Source organism: Hyaena hyaena, unplaced genomic scaffold (genome assembly GCF_003009895.1).
Source record: "Hyaena hyaena isolate Hyena2069 unplaced genomic scaffold, ASM300989v1 scaffold_105, whole genome shotgun sequence".
Classification (NCBI taxonomy): domain Eukaryota; kingdom Metazoa; phylum Chordata; class Mammalia; order Carnivora; family Hyaenidae; genus Hyaena; species Hyaena hyaena.
Genome location: NW_024080737.1, coordinates 1,610,088 through 1,631,660, shown reverse-complemented (window position 1 = coordinate 1,631,660; position 21,573 = coordinate 1,610,088). Strand labels below are relative to the sequence as shown.

Below are 21,573 nucleotides of genomic sequence, written 5' to 3'. Positions count from 1 at the left end.
ATGAAGTTAAACCCAGGGCTTGGTCAGCCGAGGGCCGACAGATAGGAACAGATGAGTTGCGGAAAGAAGCTAAAGACTGGATAGTGGGCAGAAGTGAAATTAGATTATAAGTAGAAAACAGGTAGTGAGAGGAAGGGAGCAGAAGGGCAGGTTTGGACCACTGGAGGTGGGAACACCTGAGAAAATCTTTTGCAGGCCCCACAGCGGAGATGAAAGTATACCAGATTTGGGATACAACACTGCTAAGACCTGAGACAAACTTTGCTGTCTCTCTTGCACTTGTAGTTTTCTAAAACCACTGTAACTGTTCCAGTAAAATGAATTAGGAACAAATGATACATTAGTACAATCAGTTCAGCAGAAGGATATTTGTGGATAAAGCAAGAGGTACATTTATGTACATTTTTCTAAATGTTCTGTCAGTTTCCACACTGAGACCCTAACACGGGCATAAAATTGTTGTGGGGTACAACCAAACAAATGAACAAACAAAACAAAACCCCCAAATCCAGTACCCTTCATAGCTAGGTTCATAGGAAGTGCTACTTGTCATCACTAGTTGAGATCACTAGTCATCACTGGCTTTAATGATCCCGTCCATACTGACTTTCTGCCAACCAAGAGAAATGTAACAGTTTTTTAAAATGCTTTCTCTGTTAACATGGTTTGGGTGTTGCCCATGGAGTGAACCTATTCAACAGCAGCAGCAAAATTGAAGCCCTAATTTAGTCTTCAAATTATGTGCCGTTTTGCTCTGCAATTACACCGTCCTTTAGATGAGTCTATATTGCATCTATAACTATACAACCTCTATATAAAGCACTGAATAGATCAGTCTCCAGCTGTACTTTTCAATATAGTGTACTTAAAGGTGAGATCTTAATGAGTATAGAAACTGTGACTAATTAGTAGTACAGAGTTCTGGTGAGGTTTTTGTTTTTTTTTTTACTGTAGGAAGGGAATGTGAGCTAAATCTTAAAGATGTGTAATACTTTTTTTTCTTTTTTGAAAAAAGTTCATCAAAATAACATTAGAAGGAATTTTGAAAGAAGAAAAACAAATCTCACATACCTCTATCACCCTAAAATTCATTTTTATATTTTCATGTTGCCTTCTGGTTCCTATTCATAAATATATGTATCTTGACATAATTGTAATTTTAAGTACATATCATTTTGTGAGTTCTTTTACTATGTAATATTACAATTATAGTATTTTCCATGTTGATAATCCATGTACATGTTGTCATTTTAAAGGCTGAATAATGTTCCAGGTCATGGTATATGACAATTTATTACCCATTTAATTAATGCTGGGGATAAATTACTTCTAACCATTTACTATTAAAAATATGACCTTTACATATAAATAATTTTTCATTTTCTGCTATTTCCCTAGCATCAATTCCCAAGAAGGAGATTGCTTGATAACAAACATTTCTATGGGTTAGAAAAATACAATAATTTTTATCACCAATTAAGGGAAAATTTATTATTGAAGTCTTTTTATGAATTTACTAAGAAGGTGAATTTTCTTATTATTTAATTATTAGTGATGAGGCATTTTGACCTTGTTTATTATTATATTTTTCATGTTATCTGTTTTCTGTTTTTCACGCATTTGCCTTCTTGGGATCTTGGCAGTTTTCACATATATTTGAACAAAATCTTTATATAGTATGGATAATAACCGTTTGCATATGATAGATGATACACATATTTTTGTCCATCTTCTGTTTTTAAGTTATTTGGAAGTTTTTAAAGCCAGAGATTCTCTATTTTATAGGCAAAATCTATCTTACTCTTTGCAATTTTAAAAGTGCTGCTTTATCCCTCCATGATTAGGATAAGTTCTGTCTCTTTTATTGGTACTCATTTTCTTGTTATTTTTGTCTTACTTAATTTGAGGTTTATTTTGGAGTATTTGATTTATTTGGTTTTAGTTTTCCAAACATCACTTATCACATAATTTTGCTTTCTCCCATTTGTTACTGATCCTTACCTTAAAATCTGATTCGCCTTCTGAATTTGTAATCAGTTTTAAACATATACATTTTTTACAACTGCTATTTTTTACAACTGCAACACACTCTTATAATAACATATTCTAAATATGCTAGGGCTAGGTGGTCAAACATGCTTCTCACTTTTCAGACTATTTTTAAAATATATTTTCCCAAGATACGACCCGAGAACAACTGACACCAAGTGAAAGAAGCAGTCATGAATTTGGGGTGCCTGGGTGGCTTAGTTGGTTAAGCGTTGACTGCAGCTCAGGTCATGATCTCCTGGCTTGTAAGTTCAAGCCCCATGTTAGGCTTTGTGCTGACAGCTCAGAGCCTGGAGCCTGCTTTGGATTCTGTAACTCCCTCTCTCTCTCTCTGGCCCTCCCTTGCTCATGCTCTGCCTCTCTCTCTTTCAGAAAATAAAATAAAGCATTCAAAAAAAAAAAAAGCAGTCACAAATTCATGCCAAGACCAACCAGTATTCAGTATTAAGGCAGAGGTAGGGGGATCAGGGAATATTATGTATATTATAGTTTCTTAAAAGAATGTAAGATACCACATTCTCCACTGTTTTAATGTTCTTCTAAGAAACTATAATATTCAAAGAAACTGCTTTTTTCTAAACCATATTAAAAGAATGAAATATTAGAGAAATCAGAATGATAATCTTTGTTTTAAAGAAAATCTTGCATTTTGAAGAAAGTTATTTATAAGTGTGAAATGCATATTTTAGCAAAGCTGTCTTAAATTTGTCCTCCTAAGTTTAAAATAAATAACATGGCATTCAGTTTTATTTATAACTTTAATTTTATAAATAGGTAATACACTCAGGTGGCTCAAAATATTTCTCAAAATATCAAACATACAGTTGAAATTCTTACACTGATATTCATAATATAAATAGGCCTATATTATTCCTTTCTTTCAATATCTTTGTCTGATTTTGGTAACAGAGTTGCCTTGGCCTTATAGACTGAGTTGGGAAACAGTCCTCAGTTTTCAATATATATGTTTAGAATATACTGGATAAAATTAATATCCTTTGTTCCCTGAAAGTTGGTAGAACTTGCTTGTTAAAAAATTTGTTTTCTTCTTTGTTAGATGACTGCTCTAATTTTTTTAATAGTGATTGAGCCATTTAATTTTTTTGAGTAAGTCTTGGGAAGATATATTTTTCTAATAGTATACCCATTTCATCTAAGATTTCACAGTTGTTGGCATAAGGTTGTTGACAGCATTTACTTTTATTATTATTTTTTTTTACTCTTTATCTGTAGTCACTGCCCCTCTTCCATTACTTACATTTTACATTTGTGTTTTCTCTCATCTTCTGATCCAACTTGCCAGAGGTCTATTTTGTGGTTTTAAAAAAATACCAATGCTTTGTTTTATTGGTCTTCTTTATCATCTCTTTTCTATTTCACTCATTGCTGCTCTTATTTTTATTATTTTTTTTTCTTCTGTTATTTGAGGTTGTCCTTTCCTTCTCTTTTCTTTTCTTTTCTTTTTTTTTTTAATTTTAGAGATAGTGAGAGAGCATGTGAGTAAGGGACAGGGGCAGGGAAGGGTGGGGAGAGAGAGAGAGAGAAAGAGAGAGCGCGAGAGAGAGAATCTTAAGCAGGCTTCAGATCACAACCTGAGCTGAAATCAAGAGTCAATGCCCGACCAACTGACCCACCCAGGTGCCCCTGTCCTTTCCTTTTTATATGAATTTTTAAAGCTATACATCTCTCTCAAAGCACTTCTTTGGCTGTATTCCAAAAGTTTTGATATACAGTGTTTTTAATACCATTTTCTAGATATTTTACATTTATTATCATTTCTGCTCAAACTGAAAAGTTATTCAGCAGTGTATTTTTTTTTAATTGTGAATGAGACAAGAATGCCCGCTATTACTATTCTATTCAAGATGATATATGAAGTCCCAACCAGTACATATGTGTCATGAACGAAGGATTATTAGTGATCCAACTCATCTTATGGGTATAAATTTGAAATCTTAGAAAAAATTGAATAATTTCCCATCCAAATATAAATATCAAAACTGATGTAAGAAGAACTGAAAATTCAAATAGTCAAATTACCAGAGACAACTCTGGAAATACTAAATCACTACCATTCAAAGAGAAGCTGAAATCAAAGGAGTTCATAATTGAATTTTACCTAATGATATTTGGTACAGGTCAAGTTTTATCTAACTTTAAAAAACCAGATAATCCATGTGATTAAGCGTATTTATTTATGATGTTCACCTAATTTTAATGCAAAGCTCTTATAAAATTAGTATTTCCTAATAGAAAAAAAAGTCTTATAAACTAATCTCACTTTTTAAAATATATATGTACCAAATTTATGAATAAAATATATCCATGTAGCAAATGATATATTCACAAAGTAAATGGTGCATGGCTTATTCTATGAAAGCAAAAACACTTCAACAACAGGAAATTCAATGATAGTAGTCCATTTACTAGTTGGTTAAAGGGGGAAAAACACTATTATATCAATAGATGCTGAGAGGCATTTAACAAAATCTAACAGCATTTCATATAAAACATTTAACTAAAATTGGAATAGAAGTAAAATAATTAAAAATAAATATTTACCAAAAATATCAAATATAACTCCAAGTGGCAAAGCACCAAATAATTTTAATTAAAATCAGTAAGTAGACATGGATGCTCAATGTCATTATTATTTAACAAAGTCTGAGAGGTTCAAATGAATTTCATAAGATATGAACAAGATAAGAAGATAAAATAACATATAAATACTTGAAAAAATAGATGAACTCTCTTTGGGGGATATTGAGCAGGTGATATAACTGTAGAACTATAGAATTCAAGAGATACTAGTAAAAAAGCTACTAGAATTAATATGAGGATTTTATAAAGTTGATGGATATAAGACAAATACACAAAAATCAATAACCTTTCCTTATTCTATCAACAAATACCAAGATTTCTAATTTTCTTCCATTCTTTTAACTAAAGTTGTCCTTTTTCCTAAAGCACTGAAAACTGATGCTGGACAACTTGAGGTCAGCTTCAGAGAAACTGCCAAAAAACTTGTGTGTAGACCATCTTTGTGCTTATTGCTCTATGGGCCAGTCAAAAGGATCACCAGACATTTAAATTACAAACCAGAAAAGCTCATCTGATTCCTGCTGCCTGTTCCCACACCATCTGAGAATGCTGCAAGCCTGACATCTGAAAATCTTTCACTGGGAGCACTCCAGACTCAGACACTGGGTTTGTAATTTGTTCCAACCATTAACCTATATTTTTCTTTTGTTTTCCTAAAAGTGCCTCTTATTAATTACCTGATTGCTTGCTAAACAAAACAGAGTCTATATCATGGCTAACATCACCTGCTACACGATTAAGGCCTTAAGTGACTCTAAAAATAGCAATACATTATTAAACACTGAAGTAACTCATTCATAAAGCAGTTTTACAAAATAAAATGGCAGTAGATGTTTTAACTGCAGACAGGGTAGAGCATGTGCCATCATAAAAACTGAATGCTATGTGTGTATATTCCAGATTATCACTAAAATTTAACAGGATTGCTAAAAGATATAAATACTCAAATTGGCACTTAAAATTTTTAAAAATGTTTTATTTAAACATTTTTTTAATGTTTATTTATTTTTGAGAGCCGGGGAGGGGCAGAGAACTAGGAAGATACAGAATTCAAAGCAGGCTCCAGGCTCCCAGCTGTCAGCACAGGGCCAGACATGGGGCTCAAACTCACAGGCCATGAGATCATGACCAAGCTGAAGTCAGCCTCCTAAAGGCCTGAGCTACCCAGGTGCTCCAATGTTTTCTTTATTTTTGATAAAGAGAGAGAGAGAGAGACAGAGAGAGAGACAGTGTGTGAGCAGGGGAGGAGCAGAGAGAGGGAGACATAATCTGAAGAAGGCTCCAGGCTCTAAACTGTCAGCACAGTACCTGACACAGGGCTTGAACCCACATACCATGAGATCACTACCTGAGCTAAAGCTGGATGCCCAACTGACTGAGCCACCCGGGCGCCCCTCAGATTGGCACTTTGAACAATCCTTCCCTCTCTTTTAATAATTGGTTAAACTCCTGAACTGGAGGAGGATTTTGGTCAACTATCAAAGGTCTCTTTATTGGGTTTCTTTTTCTCATGATAACTTTTATTTCTCATGTTTTGCTGTTTTTTAAATTTGCATTTTTTAAATGTTTTCTCCACTTGGTGCTGAGACTCCCTCAGTAGCATAATTTCAAGTGGACAAATGATCCTTTCTACTCAAGGAGATTCATATTATGTTGTCTGCCTTGGATTCGGCTGCCTCTGCTTTTAATACTCCTATATCCCCAGTTGACCAATGTTGACCCATAGGGAAGGGCATCTCTATGCCCCTACTATTCAGCAGCAAAAAGTTACAGAAGGTAAGACCTTCCACCCTCAACAACCTTAAAGATTTCAGGGTCAAATAGTTCAGGGAGCAAATGATGAGGAGAACAAAGGTAAGAAAAATGCAGCTAAAACTGTCTCTTTACAACTTGCAGCCCCCCACTGATAAATTCCTGAGACATGCAGAGTGTGACATTCCTCAAGGAACTCATGGCTGCCTTACTGTTAATGTTTCATTAAAGACTAAAAGCAACCTTATCTTAAGAACAGTGAGCCCTCCCCCACAAGGTCCTGGAGACCTTGCTTTATTTTTTTTTTAATTAAAAAACATTTTTTTTTACAAATAGTTTACTGTCAAGTTGGTTTCCATATAACACCCAGTGCTCATCCCCACAAGTGCCCTCCTCCATGCCCATCACCCCCCTTCCCCCCCACACCCATCAGTCCTCAGTTTGTTCTCAGCATTCAAGAGTCTCTCATGGTTTGCCTCTCTCCCTCTCCCCCACTATTTCCCCCCTTCGTCTCCCCCATGGTCCTCCATTAAGTTCCTCCTAATCCTCCTATACGTGCGAACATATGAGAAAGAATGAAACCTGGCCATGTGTAGCAACATGGATGGACCTTGAGGGTGTTCTGCTGAGCAAAATAAGTCAGGCAGAGAAGGACAAATATCATGTTTGCATGTACTGGAGACCTTGCTTTTAACATGCACAAATTCCTTAGAGACTTACCTTATCCCTAATACCTACTAACTAAAAAGTCTATAACCAGTTACTGCTCACAATCTCAGTGCAGCTCTTTCTGCCCAGTGGTCCAGTTTCTGTGCCATAATAAAAGCACATTTTGGCACCAAAAAGAAAAACAAAAAAACAAATACCAAGAAACTGAAATAGTGAAAATAGTTCATTTATAGTGGATGCAAAAACATGATAGTCATAAATTTAACAAGAAGGAAAAAGAAACATATCAAAATAAAACTATGAAATCATCCTTAAAAACATTAAAAAATCTAAAGAAATGAAAGAACATACTGTATTCTTGAATAAGAAGACTTTTATAATATTGAGACAATATCATTAAAAATATCAGTTCTCCAAAGTTTAATATACAAATATAATGCAGTGCCAGCTAGCATCTCTATTGGGATTAGAATGAAAAGAAATTACCCTAACTTCATGTGGAAGATTAACTACTTGTAAATATATAAGAAAAGTATAAAGACTGGAGGAGAAAAACTTTACTAAATATCTATTGGAGTCTTTGGATTAGAAGTAAATACAGGATCTTAAAAAGTTCAAACTGAAGACTAACTCCTCCAAATATATATTTAAAATATAAGAACAGTGGAAAGAGAAAGGACTTACCAGCTGTGAGATTATGCCATTAAGTCAATATATTCAAATGAATATGTATTGGTGGTATATCAAAGTTGTGGAACAGAAGGGAGAACACAGTAATCAATGCTAAATATATAAAATTTTAACATATGACAAATAGTTCTATTCAGTGGAAAAGGATAGATTATTTAATAAATAACACTGATACAACTGGTTATACATTTGGGAAGAATAAAACTAAACCCCCATATCTCATACCATACAAAAAATAAATCATACATGTATTAATAACTTAAATGTTAAAGAACCCTCAGGAGACTAAGTGTACAATTTAAGAATGGGAGGCACTGCTTTAACCTAAACTAACCAAAAACAATAAGAGACAGTAATTTGATCACATCAAAATGAAAAACTTTGGTAGTGAAATTTACCATAAAAAGTCAATAGACAAATTATACATTAGAAAAAAAACTAAATATAGATTACAAATACTACATTATACAAATTGCTCTTAAAATTATCAAGAAAAATTCCAATAATGCAATAGAAAATTGGCAAAATCTATAAATAGGCTACTCACATAAGGGAAAATTAAAATATTTGATATCTGCTCCAAGTTCATGTAACGAGTCCTTATTTTCCATTCCAGCAGCACTTTCTCTCTAGATTTCCTAGTCTGTGGTGTGCTCCCCTCATTAAATACTCCCAGGAAAAGAGGTTCAAAGTCCTCTGTGAATTCCTTCTCTCCCTGCCTACTTAGCCGGGTGATCGCCTCTCTAATCCTGGATAGTCTTCTCAACCCTGATTTTATCTTAGCTTTCCCACTATGGCCACGGAGAGGATGAAGGAGACAGTGGGATGAGCACAAATCTTGGAATCTGAACTCTCACTCTCTACCGTTTATTAGCTATGTGAAAACAGGTATGTTACCTTTCTAGACCTTGATTCTCCTCTCTGTAAAATGGGATATTTATACCTGTTTTTCATGGTCCCTGTGGGAATTGACAGAAGTAATTTATATAGAGTGCATATTAGGACCTAAAAAATGTTAGTTCCCTTCCTACTTCAGTTTCTTACAGTTAGTCTAGGGTCTGGGTTATCAGAAAAGATATTTTTTAAATGGCTACCTAGCTCCAATTTCTTGATGCTTGGGGCACCCTCCATCATTGCTCATCGCTTCATTTTGTAAAAACACTGCTTGTATCATTCTCCTGATTACCAATTTTCAAGGATTCCTATTGATTTTAGGGAAAAGTACAAATTCCATAGCCTTAGTGCCAAGACACTCATTCCTCTGAGGTAGAAATTTAAAACCTTTGCCCATAGTGTCTCAAACACAATTTTTAATATTTTCCTTTGGGAAAATGAAGGAGTATATTCACTTAAGTCTCATCACTCTCAATGGCAGAATTGGAAGGGATGATAGTAAACACTGATCACAGACACAGTTATAGACATAGTTACTGGTAATTAGGCATTTTGCAACACTAATTAAAACAAGATTTTGTCGCGATTATAAAAGAAATTAAAATGTAGATTTTTTTGTTACGGCTAGTTGCTAACAACAGCAAAGAAAATCATTCTCTTTTACCTAGTACTTCTTTTTCCAAGTCATGGCATCTGGTTTGCAAGTTTACTTCCTGTTGTTTGGATGTCTGAATCTGCTGAGACCTCAGTATGGCTGCATCTGACAACAATTTCAGATTTTTCATTTCCTCTTCAAGGCATATCTTATTTCTCTGGGACACTGTCAAACTTTTCTTTAGTATCTCTATTTCTGTAGAGAAAAGTCAAAGTTTGCAAATAGACAAAATTGAACCATAAATCATTTCCTTATAGAATGATTATTTTTTTCTTTTAGAAAATTAATCATTGAAAGTCAGGATAACTTTTCTGTCAGTAGAATGACACCTAACCAAAAATATAAATTTAGTAGTTACTCTGAAAAAGAAAAAAGGAAAAGGATTGCATTGCTAAATGATGCATGAAATGTTTTAGTAGGTTAGCGTTTAAATTGTATTAAATGGCAATCCATGTTGCTTTTTAAATGCTCACATAAATGAATAACACAATATCTGCATAATGTTCTGAGTTTTATCGAAATTAAATTGTTTTCTTGGCAACATGATTCACAAAAGTAAATTTAAATGTGCTAGCTTGAGCTGGTTGGGTGGCATTTCTAGGAGAGTAATTAGGGTACATTCTATACAAATTATGAAGACAGACAGTAGGGGTGGAGAGGAATAAAAGGATTCAGTGTCTAAAACTAATAAATTTATGGACAGAAAGTATTAGTTAATATAGCTTAATGATTCTAATAATACTTTGTCCCCTCAAAATGAGACCAGAATTTTATCATAGCAATCACTTGTCATTATTCTATCTACTTAGATTAAGTTTAATAAAAATATGCCTTCACAGCATTATGTAGATTTAAATGTGCTAATTTTATATAATTTTGTGAGAAATTCATGGAGCATATTATCCTTCAGAATAATTATCAAGCTCTTCCTTAATCAGTCTCTTCAGCACTACTCTCTTAAACCACCGTAAAACATAAAAATACATACATGATAATGATAAAATACTATAAAATTTGTACAACCACAATTAATTTGAATTGATGAGGATGTGATCCACATGAAAATCTGTATAGTCTGCTTTTCCAGATAGTTCACTTGGCATCCCCTTTCTTGGTTAGCTTGTCCTGGGTCATGTGATGCGTTTAGCATGTGGTCGGGGATCAGAGGAGACTGGATTGGTCTGAGAGGCACCACAGCTAGTGAAGACCTGAAGCAGAGAGCCATAAGACAAGCATGACAGCAGAGATAATACAGCTGGTAAGTGGTTAAAGGAGAAGTAAAGTGGTGGGCTAGACAGAGCACAGAGAAGAGAACATGCCTTAAAGGATGGTGATGAGTAGAATTAGGAATGTGGTCCAAAGGGAGAAAAGCAAAAAGTCTTTCTGTGGGTGATGAGCGTGTCTGAAAGAAAATGTGACCTTTAAGACAGATTTAGGGATGACCCCAAGGGGTCTGGCACCTTCTTCATTTTTAATTGTTGCCTAAAATGGAAAACCTGGAGAAATTAATTGGCAGAGACCAAATAAGGGAGGTTCTACTATATTCAAACAATTACTTTATATGGGAATGTTTTTCCTAAGAATAACTATATGCTTCTAAATACTTAAGGATATGAACTCATTTGTGTAAGGAAAACTACTAACACACTAGTACATAATATTTTTTAAAAAATAGAGTTTTAAAAATATGGGGGATACAGTTTTTCTTCAGGCCTAAGTCTTTGTATTTCTGTATCCATGAAGGTGGCTCCTTCTGCTGAATAAACTGTATCATATCCTAATCATATCTATGTTTAAGTCAGAATGACACTGCAGAGAAGCCCGCACATGCTGTCACCTGTTTTTCATTTGCCAGAATAATACTGCTTAGGTTAGCAGGCTGACTCTGTAAGTGTACACTACTATCTGTCTCTAAAATAACTACTCATGTCAACGTGACTTTCTACCTGGCATTAAAAGAATAAGAATCTGCAATACAAATTCATTTGTGAAATATATTCTAATACATGGAAAAGTACTACAAGATTCCCAAACTAATAGGAGCTACATTTCTAACATGAAATTAGAAGAGTAAAACTCAATGAAGGTGGATTAACTCATGCTTGACAAATAACACATTCCCTGTACCTATGGCAATCCTGATGTCAAATATTGGATCCTACCTTCATTATTCTACAGCATCATATCTGTCAGTCATGTGTCCCAATTTGGAGTTCAATCCAAATGGGGTTATGATCTCCGCCAGGTTAACGTATTCTGGTTGTTGTACCCACCTTGTGTTCCCCTGTCTCACCCCCCCCCCATGAATAAGGGGGTGCGTCTAACTTCATACATTTGGCCTGCTATTGCTCATATGCTACCATGGCCTAGAAATCTTTTCTGACCCAATCTGGAAATGACCTGGATCTTCTTGGAACTCATACCAATCTATACCATTTTTACTTTATTGATAATATGTATACATGTCATCTATTATTGGACTGTAAGTTACTTAGGCCAGAGATCATTTATTACTCATTTTTTTATTCCACCCATAATTTTTACCATGATGTCCTAGAAATAACAGGAGCTCAGTATATACCTAGTAAATGAGTAAAGGCATTATTGAGCCAAACTTCTAAATAGTTTCTGATACACTAGTTGAATACAGTATCCTGAATATTTTTTGTCTTATCTTACCCTTCTCTTCAGAAGCAAACATTTTTAGTCACAGACTACTTGATGTCAGGCTAGGTAAGGTAGTAAAAACATGCATGCAAAAAAAACAAACATTTTTAACAGGATGAGCAAATAGGCCTATTTCTATCCCTAATTTCTTCAATTTTATGAAAAAATTGGGTTTCATTTCTAAGCCTAATTTGGAACTTGAATTTTAAAAATTCAAGAGCTATCCAATAGTTATTTTGAGAGTGGAAACAAATTGATTATATGCTTAAAATATTTTTTTTCTGAAATTTCTCTTATTAAAATATGTATGCTCTGCTTTAAGAAAACCTAATCTGTGAACATATGAACTTAAAAATATTGATTACATAAAGAGATTACCACTCATTAGTGGGGTAGGAAATATTTCACTCATATCTGCTATTCAATAATCAACATACTTGTCAGCAAGAAAATATTAAGCAATGCCTTTTCTTAAAACAACAGGAATGTTGTTTCTGTTCTGGACTTTGATTTTAAGTCTAAATTTTAATGTGCAAATCTTTTAAAGTATCTCGAATAATGTTGTGAATCTGTATGGGGTTCACTATATTTATGAGTTTGCTAGGGCTGCTGTAACAAAGTAGCACAAACTAGGTGGGTTAAGGAACAGAGACTGATTTTTTTCACAGTTCTGGAGCCTAAGAAATCTGAGATCAAGGTATCAGCTGGGTTGGTTTCTTTCAAGGGCCATGAAGGCGGATCTGTTCCAGGCCTCTCTACTTGATTTGTAAAAGGCCATCTTCTTTCTGTGTCTTCAAGACTCTTTCCTCTGTATGTTTTTGTTTCCTCTATTTTTATAAGGAACACCAATCATATTAGATTAGAGCCCACCTATTTAAATTTATTTCTGTAAGAACCATCACTCCAAATACAGTTATATTCTGAGGTGCTGGGGATTGGTTCTTCAACATATGAATGGGGGGGTTGCAGTGACATAATTTGGCCAATAACATTATATTTTAGAATATTTATTGGCATTTACATTGTGATCATAAATATGGAAAAAAATAGATGAGCATGTGTTGGACTAGCATATGTCAGGATAAAGGAATTTGGAGTTTATTTTACTTCTCATAAAAATGTTTCTATTATTCTTTTTTTATATCAACTTTTCAATTGAAGAACTGTGCCATACAGAATCAACTTACACCCTAAGAATATATCCATGAAGATCACAAATAAAAGCTGGTATTTAAAAAAATGTATTTGTCACCTAAAATGTTTCTAAACTTGTCAAAGTTTATAACTAATATAGCTTTTTCTAGCTTTTAGAATAGGTATCATGTTAGCTAATGTAAGTACAATTATTAATCTTACACAATTTATCTTAATAAGGTTTTTCTGTTGTTCTTAGCCCTATTAGCTTAATCTTATGGACTTAAAATTATGTCTTTAGGAAACCTCTACAATTTTAGACATTCTAATAGATGTGTAGTAGTATTTCATTATGGTTATAATTTGCATTTCCCTAGTTGGCTAATGTTGAACACTTTTTTATGTGCTTTTTTCCATCTGCATAACCTCTATGGTGAAATTTTTGCTCATATATTTTGCCCATTTCCTAATTAAACTGTTTATTTAAAATGTCGAGTCTTGAGAGTTTTTCATGTATTCCAGATAAAAGTCCTTTGTGTGGTCCACAAATACTTTCTCCTAATCTGTAATTTATATTTTCATCCTCCTAACAGGGTCTTTCACAGAACAAAAGTTCTTAATTTTGTTGAGGTTCTATTTAACAAGTTTTCCTTTTATGTATCATGCTTTTAGTTCAAGTCTGAGCATCCTAAGTCCCAAAGATTTTCTAGTTTTCTATTTTCCATTTAGGTCTATGATACATTTTGAATTAATTTTTGCATAAGGTGCAAGGTTTTGGTCAAGGTTTTTTTTTTTTTTTAGCTATATATTAATAAATATATTAGATTATAAGAGTATTAATTTTGTTCCCTTATTTAAGGGTACAAGCCTGACACAACAAACACTTCTTTAGGATATACGTGTGGACATATGTTTTCATGGCGGGGGGAGTGCATAAATGCCAAAAAAGAATTTCAGGGTCATTGGATAGGTGTATCTTTAGTTTTGTTAAAAAAAAAAAAAAAAAAAGCAAAACCAACAACTGTCAGATCTTTTTTCAAAGTGGCTGTAGCATTTATACTATCACCAATTTGTATAAGAATTCCAGTTGCTTTCCTTCCTCACCAACATTTGCTGTTGTCAATCTTTTTCATTTTAACAAATATGGTGGGTATATACTGTTGACATTTGCATTTCCCTTTTGACCAATAATGTTCAGCACTTTTTCATGTCCATATTGGTCATTTGTATATGTTTCCCTGTAAAGTGTCTGCTCAAATCTTTTAGCCATTGTTGATTGGATTGTTTGTCCTTTCATTACTGACTTGTTGGTATTCTTTATGTAATCTGGACTGCAGTTCTCTGTTTTTAAAACATGTTTTTAAAAAAATATTCTATCTGTGGCTTACCTATTCATTTTCTTAATGGCATCTCTTGATGAGCAAAAGTTTTTAATTTTGTAAAGTCTAACACATCAATTTTTGGTTTCTTTTTCTTCTCTGCCTCATCCAAGAAACCTTTATTTACTACCAATTCATGAAGATATTTTCCTCTATTTAGTCTTTGATAGTTTTAGCTTTTATATTTAGTTCTATGATTTATCTTGAGTTAATTTCATATACAATGTAATGTAGGACTCGAAGTATATTTTCCCAAATGGGTATTCTGTTGTTCTAGCACAATTTGTTGAAAGACTTTCCTTTTTCCCATTTGATTGTTTTGGCACAATTGTCAAAAAGGAAATAATCATACAAATAGGGATCATTTACCAGGCTATTGTTTCATTGATCTATTGATGATCCATATGCCATAATACATAATAAATCTTAGAGACAGGGATATTAATTCTCCATTGTTTGGATACTTTTAAGAGAGTTACTTTTTAGTTTATTACCTTTTTAGCTTTATCATTTATATTTAATTTTTAGTGGTTGCTCTATGAATTATACATCCTTTTTAGTCTATATATAATATATATTGCATCATATCACATAAAATACAAAAAGTGGAACCATTTGGGTCTATTTACTCCTCACCATCTTTTATGTTCTAGTGTCATAAGTTATATCAATATACTTTATACACCTCACATACAATAATTCCTATTTTAAATAAGAATACACAATTTTTTAAATTCAAAGAAGAAAGCCTCTGTACTTACCCATAGTTATCATTTTTGGTACATTTCAATCCACCCTAAGAGCCCTGGGGTTCTGTTCATCTTTTTTCAATGTTTATTTATCTTTATTCTTCAAAATGAATAATTTCTATTAATCTATCTTAAAGTTTACTGATTCTTTTTTCTGTAATCACAATATGCTATAGAAGTCCATGCATTAAATTTTTATTTCAGATACTATATTCATCCAATCTTGAATATCCAATTTTTAATAGTTTCTTGCTGAGATATTCTATCTTTTCATTCATTACTAGCTTATTTTCTTTTCTGTCATTGAACATAGTTAGCAGCTAATTTGAAATCCTGGTTAGTTAATTATATCATCTGGATCAATTCAGCATTGGTCTCTGCTGTCTATTCTCCTGAGTATGATCTATACTTTCCTGTTTCTTCTTGGTTCAAGAAATTGGGGGTTGTATCTTGAACATTGGGGATATTATGCTATGGAGACCCTGAATTCTCTTATATTCCTTGAAACAGTAGTGATTTTTGTTATTGTTTTATTTTAACAAACAGTTAACTTGTCTGAATTCAAACTGTAAAATATGTCTACCCTTCGGTAAGTGACAGCTAAAATATCAGTTATTTTGGCCTTTGGGCTATTTAAAGTCTTCCCTATGCATATACATTTTAGAAGTAGGCCAGAGATTTGGAAAAAGCTTGTATGCAGACTCTGAGCTCTCCCTCTCTCATTATCTCTTTTCTGGGATATCCTCTTATTTCTCAGAGGCTGCCTTGATCTATGTCCTCAGTCTTCAAGCCAAAAAGACTATGGATTTCTATCAGAATTTTAGCTTTTCTACACAAAACACACTACGCTCTGTCTTCATCTCCTTAGCATTAACAAACAAAAATAAAAACAAAAAGACTCCAGGAAATTCATCCAGCCCATTCTCTTCTTTGCTTAAAAAATAAAAGCCTTTAAGAAGTATCAGTTTTAGGTTCATAGGAAAATTAAGCAGGAAGTACAGAGAATTCCCATATAACTTTTGCCTCCATACATGCATAGTCTCTCTCATCATCAACATTCTGCACCAGAGTGAGACATCAATAAGAAAATAATAAGAGATCTTTTTTGGGTGCCTGGATGGTATGATATATACATCTTCCCTATTCACTTATGAATGGATACTTGGGCTGTTTCCATGCCTTCGCTATTATAAATGCTGCAATAAACAGGGGTGCATATAAAAAAATAAAATAAAATCAATAAACCTATACTAACACATCACAAACACCCCCAAATTCTTAGTTTATGACAGGATTCACTCTTGGTGTTTACATTCTGAGTTTTGACAAATGTCTAATGACAACTATCTACCATTCTAGTATCATACAAAGTATTTTCATTGCCCTAAAAATCCTTCATGCTCAACCTATTCATCCTTCCATCCCACCTTGGCAAACAGATTTTTTTTTTTTTTTTTTTTTTTACTATATCCATAGTTTTGCCCTTTTCAGAATGTCATTTAATTGGAATCATATAGTATGTAACCTTTTCAGTCTGGCTTCTTTCACTTAGTAATATGCCTTCTTTTAATTTTTGGACATTCCCTCTGTTATGTGCTTGATTTTGGTCACTCTCCAGGTGTTTTTAGGTAGTTACTTTGCCCAGATTTATCAGTTAACTGTGGAAGGCTGATCTAACATGAGATACTCAGTCATTAACTGGAAAAAATGTTTAAAAAGTCAAATTGGGGGCGCCTGGGTGGCTTGGTCGGTTGGGCGTCCAACTTTCGCTTGGGTCATGATCTCGCGGTTCGTGGGTTCGGGCCCCGCGTCTGGCTCTGTGCTGACTGTCAGCTCAGAGCCTGGAGCCTGTTTCGGTCTGTGACTCCCTCTCTCTCTGACCCTCCCCTGCTCATGCTGTCTCTCTCTCTCTCTCCTAGAAATAAATAAAACGTTAAAAAAAATTTTTTTTAAAAACTCAAATTCGCACACTTAACAGTAATAAACAGACTTTCAGTCATAGTTCAAGATAGTTGTATCATGGTTTATTTTAGATCAGCCTATAATTATTGAATTTCAGGGTTCAAATAAGTCATAATGGCCAGCTAGCTTACCAACAAACAATTTTAAAAGTTAGTCATAAGTGCCATCATATAAAATATTATTTCATTACTTGTATGTACCATAGACCAAAAAGAAATATACATAATATACATAACAAACCTGTCAAGGCTGTTTCACTTATGGATTTAATCTGTAGAAAAACTTCTCCTTTCAGTGAAGTCCAGTTTTGAAAATTATCATATACTTCATTTTTAATACTGGTTAGCTCCCTTTTAGTAAAAGTAAGTAATGAAAGAGTCTTATTCCAGAAATATTTGTACTCCACCAATCTTTGACTGTAAAATAGTTTTAAAAATTAGGATTTTTAAAAGTAGCAAGCATAATAACAATTATTTCTTTGAAAAAAATGGTTTTCTTTAAAAGATGGTTTGAGAATGACCATACAATCTACTGTCTAAATGGAGATAATTTTGAAAGTAAAATGAGGTGATATTTGTATTTTGCTGAGATGACAGATATAAAGTAGGTATACCCCAGGAAGACTGAAATATACGGTCAGCCCAACTCATTTCCATTATGTTATTATTTTTACTGTAAAGACATAGAGCTAACTTTTTCATACACATTTATTCCACTAATCTTTTAAATTCACTCAACAGTAAACAGTGAAGAAAATTAGGTCACATTGACTGAATCACAGAACCAAAATGAAAATCTCAGATTCTTAGACAATAGTCTTGCTACATACCATGGTTCTCCAAGCAGTGTAAAACTGGGGTAATAATAAAGAATACCTTTTAAAGTGAATGACTTTTGTTTCATCAAGTGCCACAGTTCAAAGTAATCACAGATTTTTTTGCAATCTCAGTGATTTTATTACTTCAGATGTCCTGGCTATAATTTACCTAGTAATCAGACACAATGTAGGCATAGGAGTTATCAGTGAAAGAAAGACAGACAGACAGACTGAAGCCATGAAAGCGTAATTGTTTGGTTAATATTTATTTTATTGAATAGACTAGATCTATGATGCAGAGACTATATCTGTCTTATTCATCACAGTTTCCCAAACACCTAGCATAGTACCTACTACATAGTATATGCTTAAATGTTGATGAATAAATGAATGGATAAAAATAATAGATCACCCAGTTGGAGGACTGAAGAAGTGAGAAGTGCTGAGGATAAAACACTGGATAACACTAACATTTATGGGACTACAACAGAAAAGAATCCCTCAAAAAAGACCAAGGAGCCTGGTGAGTTCCTTATAGATTTTGGATATTAACCCTTTATCTGATATGAGAAAGAATGAAATCTGGCCATGTGTAGCAACATGGATGGACCTTGAGGGTGTTATGCTGAGCAAAATAAGTCAGGCAGAGAAGGACGAATACCATATGTTTGCACATATAGGAGGATTAGGAGGAACTTAACGGAGGACCATGGGGGAGAAGAAGGGGGGAAATAGTGGGGGGAGGGAGAGAGGCAAACCATGAGAGACTCTTGAATGCTGAGAACAAACTGAGGACTGATGGGTGTGGGGGGGGGGTGGGAGGAGATGGGCATGGAGGAGGACACTTGTGGAGATGAGCACTGGGTGTTATATGGAAACCAACTTGACAATAAACTATTTGTAAAAAATTAAAAAAAAATAAAAAAAAGACCAAGAAGCAAAAGAGAAGAAAAGCCAAAATAATAATATCAGAAATCCAGGAAATAAGAAAATTAAAAAAAATAACGGTCAGTATTTAAGGCCTCAGATAAAGGTTGAACAGGTATTAATACCTTAATACCTGGTATTAAGAAGGCCTCTGAAGATCTGAGAGAGAGGCATTAGGTAGAAAAGGACAGAGTAGTAAAGCAGAAGTGATACTAGCAGTCAAGAACCCTGATGTAAATAGGAAGGAGAGGAAGAGGAAAATGAATAGTAGAATGGTTTGTTGGTAAAGGAGACACCTAAATGTGCACACAGCTAAGCAACAATATGAGCATAGTCAGAGGCTAAAAACATAGACAAGAGATATAGTCAACTTCTCATGGAAAGTCCTAGAAAGGATAGATATAGGGCAGAGGCTGAAAGATTAGCCTTTTTGCCAGGAAAAAGGGTGATGACACCCTATGTGGTAACTAATGTCTACCCGAGTGACCAGAAGCCACAGGGGATGCCTCAAACAGCGTATAGAGCTGGGAGCTAAGAGAGATGCTAACTTCAGAAAGGAGAGAAAGAGTCCAAATAGATCACTAAATCAAAGGAGCCAACAGTGAGGATGAGAAGTCTGAATGTGGAACCAGAAACTGGTGGTAAGACAGGGAGATCAGAGCTATGAACTAAGTCAAGGTCAAGGGGCTAATGGTTTGGTGTAAAGTAGCTGCTGGGACTAAGCCATATATGAGGGAGTCAGGATATAGAAGGATACTTAACAGGAAAAGCACTGGGTGTGGATTCAGGTGCTTCTCTAAGGAGAAAGGCAGGAAACAGTAAATTCAAGCTTTTTAGCTCACAGCAGATCCATGTTTTATGGGGACTAAATCTTATATGATAAGTGGTAAGTGGGAGGAAGACTTTCTTGAAAAAATAAAAACAAAAATGATACCTACAAAATTAGGTTTATAAGTATGTGATTATCTATAGAATGAGAAAAATCATTACAAATAAAAATTTTAAAGTTGATAAATTCCACCAATATCACAAAACACAGGAAAATAATATAACTTGCTAATAATAACAGCTCTACAACATTCTTTTTGCTTACAATTTTTGTTTACATGTTCTTCAACCACTTCTTAATATAAGAACCATTTTAAAATAATGCATTATATGGAGAGAATATAAAAAGTATATGTCCTTTCATCTAACATGGCCATTAGTTTTTTATTATTGGTAGTCTCAAAATATTCTTTCAGCTTTATGGTTTATAATTGATAACATTGTCTAAATATTACACATTGTCCAATTTGGAAAAAAAAACATATCAAGGTTTTTTTATATGATTATAAGATTTGGAGCATTTTAAGTTTCCTTGGAAAATGACTAGGCTTAAATTATCTTTGAAATGATGAAACTCATAAACCAGTTTATCTTAGATGTCCTTGAAGTGGTGTGATTTTTATGTTGTATTCAGTGATGTTAGTAGTTTTTGTAAATTAGCAAGACACTTAAATCTTTCTCCAATGTATTTAAATAATTACTCTACTTCATTGAATGGATTATGAAATAATCCAAGAGCTTTTCTTGAAAATATATCTTTCTCTTAAGGAATTCACTTGTAATATAATTGGAAAAAAAGAGTTATAATTTTTTATGCTAAAATAGTTTATATTGCTTAAATTGATCTTTATTGTTTTTATTCCATTAATTTTTAAAAATTCATACACATTCAAATTTTTAGTTTGTGATGCTTTACTTGTAATATTGAAGCATTCTAAAATGTCTTCCCAAATGGCAGTTATAATGTGTATTTCCAACTCAATTTTCCCTTACTCAGATTCCACAAATGCTTGTGACTACTCCAATGGCAATATCAACATCAGAAGTTTAAGAAAGGGGAAACCAGCACCTGGATGGCTCAATGCGTTAAGCATCCAACTTCAGCTCAGGTCATGGTCTCGTGGTTTGTGGGTTCAAGCCCCTCATCTGGCACTGCCCTGGTGGCTCAGAGCCTGGAGCCTGCTTCAGATTTTGCATCTCCCTCTCTCTCTTCCCCTCCCTTGTGCATACTCTGTCTCTGTCTCTGTCTTTCTCTGTCTCTCTCTGTCTCAAAAATAAACAAACATTAAAGAAAGGGGAAGAGTGGAAAAAGAAAGAATTTTAACCAATTACATTTAAACTGCCTTACTTCTGCTAAGGGTGCTCTGAGAACCTGGAAGGGGCTCCTGAATGAAGTGTTCTGAAACTTTAGCATCATTTCATTCACAGTAAATCTATGTTTATATAACCTTAATTTCCTTTGTGAAATATGAAGCAAGACACATAGCCGCTGAGAGATGAGTAGTATGGAGTCTAAGCAGAATAGTGAGAATTTAGAATAGCATTGGAGGAATTGAAGGCTCGGTGTTTAACAATCTGTAAGTATAAAGACTGAGAGTTGTAAGGGTAATTACAACTAAATAAGTAGGGGCAAAAGGAGTTGGAGTGCTGGTTAAACTCCTCTAGGCAGAAACATCTTCTATGTAGAAAATCCTAAAGGACACACGTACCAAATACTAGAACAAATAAACAGGTTCATCAAGGTCATGGGATGTGTGATCCATATGCAAAAATCTGTTTTATGTCTGTATACCAGCAATG

The 21,573-nt window shown here is 33.9% G+C and overlaps 1 protein-coding gene across 1 annotated transcript in view; it reads right to left on the bottom strand.

Annotated features, from left to right (window-relative positions):
- LEKR1 (leucine, glutamate and lysine rich 1) overlaps positions 1-21,573 on the bottom strand; it is a 178,865-nt gene that overhangs the window by 77,600 nt on the left and 79,692 nt on the right. Inside the window, exons 5-6 of the mRNA XM_039236030.1 lie at positions 17,442-17,617; positions 9,320-9,505 (exon numbers count right to left, since the gene is read on the bottom strand). Of these exons, the coding sequence (XP_039091961.1) occupies positions 9,320-9,505; positions 17,442-17,617 (362 nt within the window). The remainder of the gene's footprint in view (positions 1-9,319; positions 9,506-17,441; positions 17,618-21,573) is intronic.